Below are 12808 nucleotides of genomic sequence, written 5' to 3' on the forward strand. Positions count from 1 at the left end.
GCGTCGAGACTAGAGTGACTACGGTGTTCGGCACCGACGGCTGTTACCTGTCGTCACACGAACCCGACGTAGGCTGCGAACCGGTGTCCGATCGCACCCTCGGTCGGCGTTTGAAGATATCGCTCGCCAACGGGATGACCGACTTTGCCCGGACGAATACGAGTCCGCGCGGCAGTAACGAGACAGCAATTCGACTGGCGAACGGGTACGTGTACGTACTGCGTGCGTGAAACGAATGCGAGCATACGAACTTAGTACGCGTACCGGTGGTGGTGGCCGGCTACTGGTAAATACAACACACACGGCACTGGTTTTGAACCGTCGTCACCGTCGATGAGCTGCCGCGATGGTGACGTGGACACTGCCGGTAGTGGTGGTGGCGGTGGTGGTAGTGGTGGTGATGCCGGCAGCGGCGCTGAAGTCGTAATCGGCAACCCGACTGGAGATAGTCACGACGGCAGCGAACATTGATAGCAGCGGCGTCGGTGGGAGCTGATAACAGCGGTGGTCAGTGATAGTGACTCGGCGAACATCATGGTGGCGGACTGTCGTCGACCGCGGTACGCACCGACTGCTCGGACGGTTCACTACTTCCACCACGAGTCCGTCGCCGCATTCCACAGCGGCACCCCCCGCTGGACCACCGCTCCACCCGCCTACGCGTTACGTGTGTGAGTTAACGACATTAACCTTTATTGTGTGCATGATGTACGTGCGGGCGTACGACCACAATGAACGTTCGCGTTCGCACTCGCACTCGCACACGCACATGCACGCGCATTTACTCTTGTTCCGCACCGTTTTTAACAGTACATCCGTCGACACTACGCGCTGAGGCCTAAGTTATGCCAGGGCAATGTGCAACGCGTTTGGTTCAATAACACTCCGCCGCCGAGCATAATACAATAGTGTTACGTGTGGTGGTGCGGATACTCTGAGAACTTTTTGCGTTCCGTCCAATTTTCCGTCGCCCGCGCAACAGGACAATAAGCTTCACAATACAATTTACGTGAGTGATTTGTGTCATTGTTTTGAACAGCGATTGCGTTGCTGCTGCTAGGTGGTAGACGTCGTGTTCATTACTTATTAATTGAATACTTCTCTAGGACTGGGCTCCCTACACCTTGTCCAGTATTATTATATTTCAATGTAATCCGATGGCGTTATTGACTTTAAACTTCTAAGCACCGATCATCGGCAGTGAGCCAATCATCTCCTTCATCGGTTACGTACACTGCTACTAGCCTCTTGGGCTACTGTGGTTACGACCACGGCTATGACTTTAACGGTTTTAACAACTAAACGCCCTCGTACTGTTGCTTCTATCGATCGCTGTCTGCGACAATGTCGATCTCAACAACTATGACTGATGTTCCGATGCAGCCTCTCAGGCTGCTCCTGCAGTAATGGCTATTGACATATTCCAGTTCATCTTCAAGATAATGATTGCTATTACTGTTGTCCTAGCAGTAATTCTGTTGGCTATGACTACAACAGCAGCTGTACTACCAGGTAGTTATTACTCTTTTATTTTCAATGGTTTTTTTGTCGGACCTTACTTTTACTACAAGTTGTATTGTATTTATTTATCAATAAATGTTCATCATAAAATGGCATATTAATGGACAAGTATTGTATTATCTAATTTGAAATAGTAAACTTATCAATTTAACTAACATTTGCCAATAATTTTAATGACATAGTTAAGAATAAAGAACATTTTAGAAATCTATTTACCAGACTAATATAATATTAATTTGCTGGCTGTAATTATATATCTCATTATATTTCAATTAAAATAATAAACTACAATATTATTTTTTATGTAAGTTATGTCTGTAGGTATTATTTGTTTTTTTTATTATTATGTTTATAATTTAAATAATTTTCATAGATAATTAAAATTTGTTGGCTCATATTAAAAAAATTATTTCTAATTTTCCTTAGTATACTTTTTTCTATAGTGTGTTAACCTTATAATAATACTAAATTAATATAATTCTTAATGAGTTTAAAAGCTGATACTTATATGTTATGAAATCGTATTAGTCAATAATTTATTATATACTATGTAATTATCATACTACATTGAAGTATAAAAATGGTATCCTTTTTAGTTTTAGGGCCTAAGAAATTGAAATTTATTATTTTAACACATTTAATTTATAAATGTATGTAAACTTAAAATGTGAAGTACTAAATCAATCTATATGGTTCAATTATTGTTTATGAATATATAGAAGGATAAATTTTTAAATATTTACTCAAAAATTGCTTTTCTAACTATTATTTGAATAATATCAACATAGTTGTTCAAATGAAAGTTAAAAATACTGGTACATACTACTTGCGTCTGAGATTATTATCAGTAGGTAATTTGCGCCCCACCAAAAAAGGTCATAGCCTATTTGTTTCCAAAAGTACCTTTTGAGACAGCCAAGTCGTGTCCCAGCACAAATAAGTCATAAACATAGCATAAAATAATTTGGAATGAAATGTTTCACATGCGTTTATTGTTCATTGTACACTAGACTAATATTGTGCCTACATACTTGGAGGAAATTGAGTATTTTCAGATATATAATTGTCTAATATGTAATCAGTAAATTCTAAAAATTTTGCCATAACGATTGAAATGATTTCTTAGGCAAATACGTTACTTGACATTTCAGGAGGTAAAAATGACAGGACCTAATAAATTATAAGAAATAAACCTTTCTGATTTATTTTTATATTCATTTGCCAGTCCAATGTTTTTAATTTTTTTTTGTATTTTTTTTTATTTTTGTACCTACTTCATTTTCATGCATTTTATAGTAACTGAACTAATATTCATCAATTATATAGAATTCTTTTTTTTCGCAAAATTTGGAGCTAAAAATGTTCTCCATTTTAAATCGTTAAAATTAAAATATGATAATAATTTTATTTCGACACCACGAACACTATATAACGGAAAGCGTGAACATGTACTGAGAAATGTATAGCCCTGATAAAATACGATAATGTACTTTGTGTTATTCTGATCGATTATATTAAATAATAAATGATTAAAAGTTATAGTTTTGTATGGGTTATTGGTCAAATTGTTATTTACAAAAAAATCTGCTATTTTTTTTTTCGTTTTTATATCTTATAGTAATTTTAAATCTTAAGATCTGAAAAATCATATTATATCGTACCTATAAGTATAAACTATTTTAAACAATCAAATTAACATAAAATAATTATTAATGCATTTAAAGCTTGAACCATGGTAAAAAAAAAAAATCAATACAATATACAGCAATATACAGTCAGGACCGTATTAAGGGGGAAGCTACAGGGTGCTGTTGCCCCGGGCGGCTGAATACGAGAGGACGGCTAATATTTATATATTTTCAATATTTAATGATCTAATATTTTTGAAGTGAAATTTCTTTACAAAATAAAAAGTGCATTTCAAAAAAAAAATATATATCGCCAATCACAGCGTCACGACACATACACACACACACACACACACACACACACACACATACTCAGTAACGGTCGAGTACTTATGGACATTAAGTCCTGAAACCTAACTATCATACTGTGGATATATTTATATGTAGTTTTCAACTTTATGTCGAAAGATTAAATAAAATTAAAATTAGGAAATATTTGTTTTTAAATTTAATTTATGACAATTCTGTTTTAATGTATTTACATATTTTTCAATTTTAATCATAAATACCTAAAGTTTACATATGTGTGTGTGTGTTGTGTGTACTCGTATATGATTCAATCGAGATTTGTTGTGCAATCCATTTTTCAATAGTACTTATTAGTTTAAATAGAGGAACTTTTAAGTTAATTGAACATTGAGAAAATCTTAAGAAATTTATTTTTGAACACGATATTATATCTTGTTGTTTTATCTATTGTATGAAACTCCCAATTTCTTATTTTTTTTTTTTTATAAAATTGGGATTTTTTCTGCCCAATGGAATAGCTTTTAATAAATTTACTCGTGGTAGGTATTTAACTTTTCTATATGTATGTAGAAAGCTCTAAATAACTTTTAGTTGCATCGCTTATACCCCAAACGATTTCGCACCGACGAACTTGTGGTAATGGAAATTAATATTTCCGTGCATATAGCGTTTATTTTGCACACATTGTGGTGTACATTTTAAAACTTGCCGAAGTTAAAATTGTTTACCAATTTTTTTAGGCAAATTGGTTTCAACAGCTGAACTAGGACCAACTGGACAGCAGGTAAAACGAGTGAGTACTTCCGGATCTTCGTCCGTTGAACTGTACAATGCCATGATACTGGCCGAACAAGAAATAGAAAACAATGGTGACGATGATGACGAAGTAGACCACGGCAATGAGGGTGCATCGCTCCTGTCGCCGATGATGGGGGGCACTGAAAGCGGCCGACGTCAACACTTGGGGACTTCGCAGCTGCAGTGTTCGTTTTGTACGGGTGTGTTGCCTGCGTGGCACGAACAGCGTGACGCCGATGATGACGAACAATCGTATTGCTTTCCCGACGGTGCACCGACACTGCAACGAGACAGTGACAAGGGTACCGACGGAGATGTAGAACAAAACGTATGCTCCGGAGCAATGCGCGTGAGTATAATAGTTTTCTACTACAATCGTATTTATTACCACCTCGAGACCCTTACAGTTAGAGCCTAACTATATCATCGTCACCGCCGTCTATGTCATGATATATCAGACCTCTTGCTGCGTCAGTAACGTTTAATAGTCATATCTTAATCAGTGATCTCGCTCTTTTGATCGGTTTTTTTTTCTTTTCAAAAAAACATGACCAATATTATGACCTACGGCTTAATCAGTTTTACCGGAATATGACACAAGTGTGATTTATGAAGTGTTAAAAATAATAATAAGAGATAATTACACGGAAATACGTTATAGATTCTGATCGTTATTGGTCTGTATTTAAAAATATATATGTATATATAAGATACCTGTATCAACTGCATCAGTTTTTTTTTTCCAAGAACAGTGAAGTTTAATAGTACTTAAAATGTTTTTACTACAACTAAGTATATCGGTTGAATATTTGTACATGGGACATCAGACATACAGGGGTCTCTTATGGGGCTTTTCAGTTTTTGACAGATAACATGAATTAATTATTAATCGTTATTAAAAAGTTTTAAGTAATTATACATAAACTGCAATTTAAAAATTATACCACTTAATAGCAACAAAATTTTAAAACGCTTTAATTAATAATCTTATAGTTATCAATTTTTTTAAAAGCTCTCAACATTGAATATGTGTTTTTATTAGAATAAAACAAGTTTCGCCCAAAAAATATTTTTAATGCTACGAATATGACCAATCTAAATATAATTACATTTTTTGTAAATATTTCGATAAGCTACGTTTATATATATATATACGAGTCGAACCTAACGCGAAGTGTTCGTGTCATGATCGTTAATGCCTCGTTATACCTATACCGACAACGAGCCCATATTGAACTACCGATACTAGCGTAAGTAAGTACTTTGTAAAATTGATGGACCTGTCGACGCATCGTATCAACTTACATTAGGTTCGCATTGTATTGATCAAAAACTACTTTCGGTGGATTGATAAGAGCGGCTTGTTGGGCGTTCGGTACTCCGTCTCAATTATTATCCTTATCGGTTCGGCTCTTATATGTAACATATACGCGGCTATTGGTTACTTTTTTTTTAAGTATCGTGATCCTAATTTTAAAGCTTTTTCTTTTTTCTGGTTATCGCATTTTACAGTGCTGGAAAGCGAAAGTACGTGAGCGTGATGGTCGAATACGTATTAGTCGTGGCTGTGTCGGTAGTGATGGCAGTGACAGACATTCGGCTCACCATCTACTCCATCCATGCATGGGTGCTGTTCCTGTTGTCGGTGGAATTAACGAAACGGCCACCAAAAATAACGATAATGTACAACAACCGCCGTATACGGTATGGACGTCATCGCACACTTATTCCTCAGCAGCTGCCGATGAAGAGCAATCCCAGCCACCTCCCAGTTACGCGATCGAATGTTGTGCCGGCCGCAATCGCTGCAACGACGGGCCTTTCCCGTCACTGCCGTTATTGCCTGGTGGTGGTTTATTAGGCAACGACTCGTTGCTGCTTTCCTGGTGGCATTGGTCGTCCATCTCGATGGTGGCATTACTGTTTGTGGTCATCATCATGGCCATAGTTACGGTGGTGGTCGTCGTGTTATTCAGAAATGACAGTAAAAAGAACAGGAGAAAGCATAGGAACAGCAGTGGACGCCGGAGGGGCAAGAGGAGAAAAAACCATAATCACGACGAAGACGGCGGTCATAGCGATGACAGTGATAAAAAAAGACATAAACATTTGTCGTGTTCGTCAAGGTCGTCGTCGTCGTCGTCATTATCGTCGATGATATCGTCATCGTCTTGCTGCAAAGGAAAACCCAGCAAGATGCGTAGAAAACGTCCCGCGACCGCTTTGACCATGGTCGATCTGCTCAAAGGTGTCGTGGTGGCCAACGACGAGACCGTCGACGGAGACGATACGTTTGGTAGTAATAGTCGCCGACCTCCGTACCCGACGAATTACTCACCAACTGCCTTTATCGAGTCCACTGTTGACGAAGACTTTTTGCCGCCACCGTATCAACGACAGAACGGCCGTCGTCAAAAAGATAACGAGCAAGAAGACTGGACCAGCGGAAGCGGGTACGGCATGCCCGTATTGGTTCAACGTACTCTGGCCAAGCAGATACAACTCCGGCAACTGGTTGGTAAGGGTCGATACGGCGAGGTGTGGCGTGCTACGTATTGGAATGGCGGTCACGAGCATGTGGCCGTTAAGATTTTCTTGTCTAAGGACGAACCGTCATGGAAACGTGAAACGGAAATCTACAGGTGATTAATATGATTTATTTATTATTACATTTTATAATCTTCTAGTATCGTTCGTTTTATGATTTGTACTTATGAGTGTAGATTATTATTACCGCAAGGCTCGGAACTTTAGGTATTTACATAATTGTTTAGAAAGTACATATTGAAATTCTGGTTCGATAGAAATTCGATCCATAATACGCAGATTTCAAGTACAAACATTTTTGTTGCATACATTTTGTATACTTTGTTGTTTTTCGTAGGAATTTGCACATTTTAGATTTAAGAACTCTTACATGTATATTCCATAGATTTCACGAAACAATTTTTTTTACAAATTATAGTTCAATATAGTTCAACAAAAAATATTGGATATATGAGAACCAAAATTCTAAATTTTATATCGTTTGACAAAATAATTAAATTCGTCAATGGTTATTTTTTTAGTATTGCTCTTAAAGCACATGAGATTATATATAATATACATATAATGATGTCATTAATTATATAATAGACAAATAAAAGGTATTTCTTATACCTTTCTCAGGTGGTTTAGTTTTGTTAGTTTAGTTTTTTTTTTGCATATTTTTTATTTTGTATGGTAAATTCCTACAAAATAAGAGCATATATGCTTATTTTATGGTGCATATTTTTGTGGTTTTTAGAGCATATAGATCCGGGCCCTAATGATTACAATAACGGACAAACGCGTTATTGGCGCGACGTTTCTATAGAAATAGATATCCGAATAAAACAATCATCAAGCTTCTTATACTTGTTTACTACGATACTTTGTAATCGTTTTAAACACGGACTATGCAAATTCTTATTTTATTATTATTTAGAAACTGTCTTCAATTTGTACAACTTATTGTTGTACTTGCACTCATGATATTTTATATTATTATAATATAATACAATAAATAAATAAAATAGGCATAATATAATATATTAATAAAATATTAATTTAATTTTTTTAAAAAATTATTTAAAACAACCCGGTATAAATAATGTATTAACATTTAATATTATTAACATGACGTGAAATATCAATTAAAACAATTCCTTACAAATAATCAACTGCTGCTTTATTTTTTAATTTTAGATCGTAAACCAATAATACCGTGCATATATGTGCTATAGAATATAATAAATAGATTATTAAAAAATATAAAAATAAGGGCTTATATGACTAAAAATAAAAGAGGAAAGCATTTAATATGTGTAATAAATTTATTTATTTTTAAAAAATAAAATAATTTTTCTCATATACCCAATATATATAAATTATTTTTTATTCAATAAATTGCACATTTTCCAAATTTTTATTGCATGTTATACCGCATATTATTATGTTGTTTAACGCGCATTTGAATACTTTTTAGCGCTAAAGTTTCGAGTCTTGATTATTACTATTATTTAGGTCGCTCCTCATGCATGTTTTTCGTTTCGTTGTGTTTCGTTCAATTTTTAGTTTACTATTATTTAGTACATTTAGTTCTTGTCAATATATAAGTTATTTGTGCCTTTTTATTTAAATAAAAATTAACAATGATTGAGAAAATTAATTATCAATTGTTGGTGGAATTTATAAAGCATTAGCTTCAAAATTAAAAAAAAAAAAAAACCAAAAGCACGAAGATGGTGGACTACAATTTTATTGTTTACGAAAACATGTAACGTGAAACAACACGAAACCATACGAAACTATTTTTTCGTATTATTGATTTTGTCTTTTTACCGCTTCGTTCGCGAAACACTGCAAAATAGTTTTCAATTAAAACGTTTTCGTAAAAAAGCTGTACACACTATTCACAAAATTAAACGAAAATGTGAAAACACGAAACGCGAGACATGTATAGTGTGTGACATTTACTGATTGTACATTGTCTAAGCGCGAACCACAATATTAATATTAATTTTACAATTGTCGATTACATTTTTAGCACCGTCCTAATGAGACATGACAACATATTAGGCTTCATTGGTTCCGATATAATGACTTCGAGGAACTCGTACACCACGCAATTATTGCTCATCACTCATTACCACCAGTACGGATCCTTATACGATTTCCTGCAGACACCTGGAGCTGCAGAAACTACTTGCATTGGCTACGAAGTCGGCGCCAGTGACGTGACGGGGGGGCGATCCCAGCAAATCGATTGCGGTAGACCACCACTCACAATGATTCAAATGTTAAACGTGCTGTACACGGTTGCCAGCGGGCTGTGTCATTTACACACCGAGATCCACGGCACACAGGTACTGTTTACATGATATTTACCCGTATTTATTTCCGTTTTGTCACTTTTATACGTGTTGAATGACTCGTGATGACCTTCCAATAATCAATTTAATTCGTCGACTGATGATAATTTCAATAACTTTTACACATATTTTTGTTGTTTTTTTTTTCTCTCAAATAGGGTAAACCGGGTATCGCGCATCGTGACGTAAAGAGCAAAAACGTGCTTGTTAAATGCGCGCGAACGGGTGCGTGTTGTGTGGCCGATTTTGGAATGGCGGTCACCAGTCGAGACGCCACACTTCCTATTCAAACGACCACCGCCGTAGGTAACAATCAGAATACAAGAGTGGGAACCAAGCGGTACATGGCGCCAGAAGTGTTAGACGACAGGTAAGAAAGAGCCGAAAATATTTAGTGTTTGTCAATTTACCTAAATGGATATTATTCATATTTTTTAAATCTGTACTCTTCAACACGGTAACGTTCTCGTTTATCGTTTACAGCATAACGTCTGCAGCTTCATTGGCATTGGCATCGGCGTCCTCAATGACATCTACGTCGTCTTCGGCGTACTGGTGCTTTGATGCATACCGCCGTGGTGACGTTTATTCCTACGCACTCGTCATGTGGGAAGTGCTGTCCAGAACGCTCATTTCTACTGGTAATGACGCCGAAAGTAGTTCACACTGTCAACAAAATAATGAAGAATCGGAGAAGAAACTTGCTGCACCTTCTAACGATTACGATCCGTTTGTGTATCGCGCCCCATATCAAGATCGCGGAGTAGGCTGGGATCCTGGATTTGATGATATGCGTCGTATTGTGTGCTCTGATGATCCCGTGATGAGCCGTCCTGGCATAGCCAATGAGTGGTTGGCCGACCCGGTAATTTTTTTTTATCTATACTCGTATTGTTCATTATTTTCGATGATGATTATTTTATTAATAATCTGCCAGATCGCTATTTGAATTACTATAAGATTTTAGCTTAAGTTTAAACCAAAATTATGTTTGATAAATACATTTTAACTTTTCAGTGTTACGTAAGGTATAGACAGATTTAGTTTTGGATCTAAATTTTGAACTTTGTTCTATTCATGACCTTTTTCATAAGCTTATTTATATTGGATCCTTTAATCCAGCGGTTTCCAAAGTTTTTTTTTTTCACAGTGCTTTTTTGAACCCAATTTAGCCACGGGCCCTGCTGTGAATAACATAAAAAACAGAACAATAAAAATACTCATTGATAACCAATTTTATTAATATTTAACTTAATTATAAATGAATGCATTTTTAAACTTAAAAAATAAATAAATAAAAATTATTGTTATTATGATTATAATTATTACATAAAAATATTATAAAGTTAAAATGAGAATGTCCCGAATATACAATAGAAAATATTACATTATTTGCTATAAAGTTTTTACGAAAACAATAAGGAAAAAAAATTTTATACATTTTAAACTATTTGTTATGAACCGTAGCCCGCAGTGCCCTTAGAAAGTTCTCACGGTGCACAGTTAGGTAACCGCTGGTTTAATCATTTGATCAGGTTAAATAAGTTATTAATTTTAAGTAACAACTTATTGATTATGTTTTTATTTATTTTGTTATGTTTCATTGAATATTATAAACCATTTGGATAATGTGAGCTGTAAAATTTTTATACATAAGTATATATAATTATTATACGAAATATTGATAAAATTATAGCCGAAGTCGTATTTATACAACATTCGTCGTCTTAGTTATATTGCGGTTTACGGACGGATATTATTAGTGTAGCTCTTATCTGTTCAGTGGCAATTGTTATGAGGATCTCATAATATATTTTTGGCTTATAATGAAATATTTATTAAACAAATATTGTTGAATGTGTACAGATCATGAACGCTGTAGTGGTGACAATGCGCGAATGCTGGCACGGCAATCCTAACGCTCGACTTCCGGCTCTACGTGTTAAAAAAACGCTAGCAAAACTTATGAATCAATGTACTACCGCCGACGAGACGGAACAGAAGCTCCAGTTTGAACCGGAACACAGAGGGACGACAACGGAGCAACTGTGATACGGCCACGCGTACAATGGTTATTAAATGTACAATAGAATGTACGTCCACAAAATAGACGATAATGAAGATTTAACTTTATATATATAGAAATATTTTTTTGTATTTCTTTGTTCGGTGACTATTTTATTGTTTTTACAATGCTGTCGTTCCGTTCATAAATCATAACACTCGTTATACATGTAATTTATTTTTTTGTAACTATTTTAGTGTTGTTTTTTACATACTACACACTCAATGAATTTTTTTTAACAATAATAATGATCAATATATTACTTAATGGTATTTTTTGGACAAGACTTCGAAAATATTTTACACTTCCTTTATCCATTTTCTTCACCACAGAAAAAAATAAAAGTTTTTGAACTGAGCTAGTAAAATTGTTAGATTTGTACATATATTCTATTAAACGTTGTATAAATATGATGTAGAGGTGGAATGTTGTATTCCCAGTTTGCCAACACTCAATTTGACAAAGTTCAGTTCAGTTATATAAAATATATAAATAATAAATAATAAATAGACAGTTAGTTTAACTTTGACATTGTTTTTATATTCCCCAGATAGTCATAAGTTCTATACCTTGGGCCATATAGATTGTTCAAAATGAAACAAACAGCCTTTTGTTTTAATTTGGTGCCCAAATAACTCTTTAATTGCCATAACCATTCCAATTTTAAAGTCAATTTGAAAACATTTAGGATGGAATATAAAATCTATTTCAATTGCGACTTCTTTATTTAAATTAAATATTTGTTTGTATGTTACGGAAGTATTATTTGGTAAGAGTGCATACTCCTAAATAAGAAGGCTAAAAAATAAATAGGTATAATGTTTGTTAACTATTAACTTAAAGCTTAACATTATAATCATTGAATCACCTTAACTAAGTATGTATGTAGTTAATATTTGTAAATTTTTTTCATATTTATTATTATAACTAGGGCTCGGATTTTAATGTTCTAAAAAATAGCGAAAAATTCAAAAATGCTATAAGAATTATAAAAAATGCGTTAAGAATGTATTTATTATAAATTTAAAAATTATATTATAAAAATCATGTTACCAAACATATTCAATTATATTTATTTAACTTTATTTAAATTTGATCTTTGTTGGACTCTTGCAAATGGAAAAATTTCTTTTGATCATTTTAATTGTGTTATATTTTTTGATAAAATATGTACTTGGGCAATATGCTCGTGTTTATAAGTTTATCAATTTAGTAGATTACCTAATAAACGTGAAAGTTTTGTGCAAACAAACCCCAAAACGCGTGATCAAATATTTTAATATTTAAGAATTAATAGATAAATTCTGAAAAATGCTTTATAAACTTGAAATAAGTCATATAAACAGCTAAATATGCCCTAAAAATGAATTTATAGTTAAATTTGTCAAAAAAATGCAAAATAAATATTACATTAAATTAACCAGTATCACTTGAAACATATTTTTTGCTTATGGACCTTTGTGTTGAAGCATTAGAAAAAAATATATTTGTATCAAAATCCCAGCTCTAATTATAACTATGCAAGGTAATTCATTTATCGTTGACCATCATTTTGCAAAAAATTAAAATTTTTGAAAATATTTTTCTTACATTTT

At 34.2% G+C, this 12808-nt stretch overlaps 1 protein-coding gene across 1 annotated transcript; it reads left to right on the forward strand.

Annotated features, from left to right (window-relative positions):
- Window positions 1-752: 752 nt before the first annotated feature.
- On the forward strand, window positions 753-11404 carry LOC112682332. Its single transcript, XM_025552890.1, has 8 exons — window positions 753-1009; window positions 1107-1512; window positions 4199-4605; window positions 5769-6898; window positions 8824-9142; window positions 9307-9518; window positions 9632-10013; window positions 11015-11404. Exons 2-8 carry the CDS (start codon window positions 1407-1409, stop codon window positions 11198-11200), a joined length of 2742 nt encoding a protein of 913 aa, XP_025408675.1. The 5' UTR covers window positions 753-1009; window positions 1107-1406; the 3' UTR covers window positions 11201-11404.
- The last annotated feature ends 1404 nt before the right edge of the window (window positions 11405-12808 follow it).

Source organism: Sipha flava, unplaced genomic scaffold, assembly GCF_003268045.1.
Source record: "Sipha flava isolate LNK unplaced genomic scaffold, YSA_version1 103_pilon_pilon, whole genome shotgun sequence".
NCBI lineage: Eukaryota > Metazoa > Arthropoda > Insecta > Hemiptera > Aphididae > Sipha > Sipha flava.

Coding starts and splice junctions, on each gene's coding strand:
- LOC112682332 (XM_025552890.1), top strand. CDS start 1,407: ATGGCTATTGACATATTCCAGTTCATCTTCAAGATAATGATTGCTATT. Junction 1,513..4,198: donor AACAGCAGCTGTACTACCAG/GTAGTTATTACT, acceptor CAATTTTTTTAG/GCAAATTGGTTTCAACAGCT. Junction 6,899..8,823: donor CGTGAAACGGAAATCTACAG/GTGATTAATATG, acceptor TTACATTTTTAG/CACCGTCCTAATGAGACATG.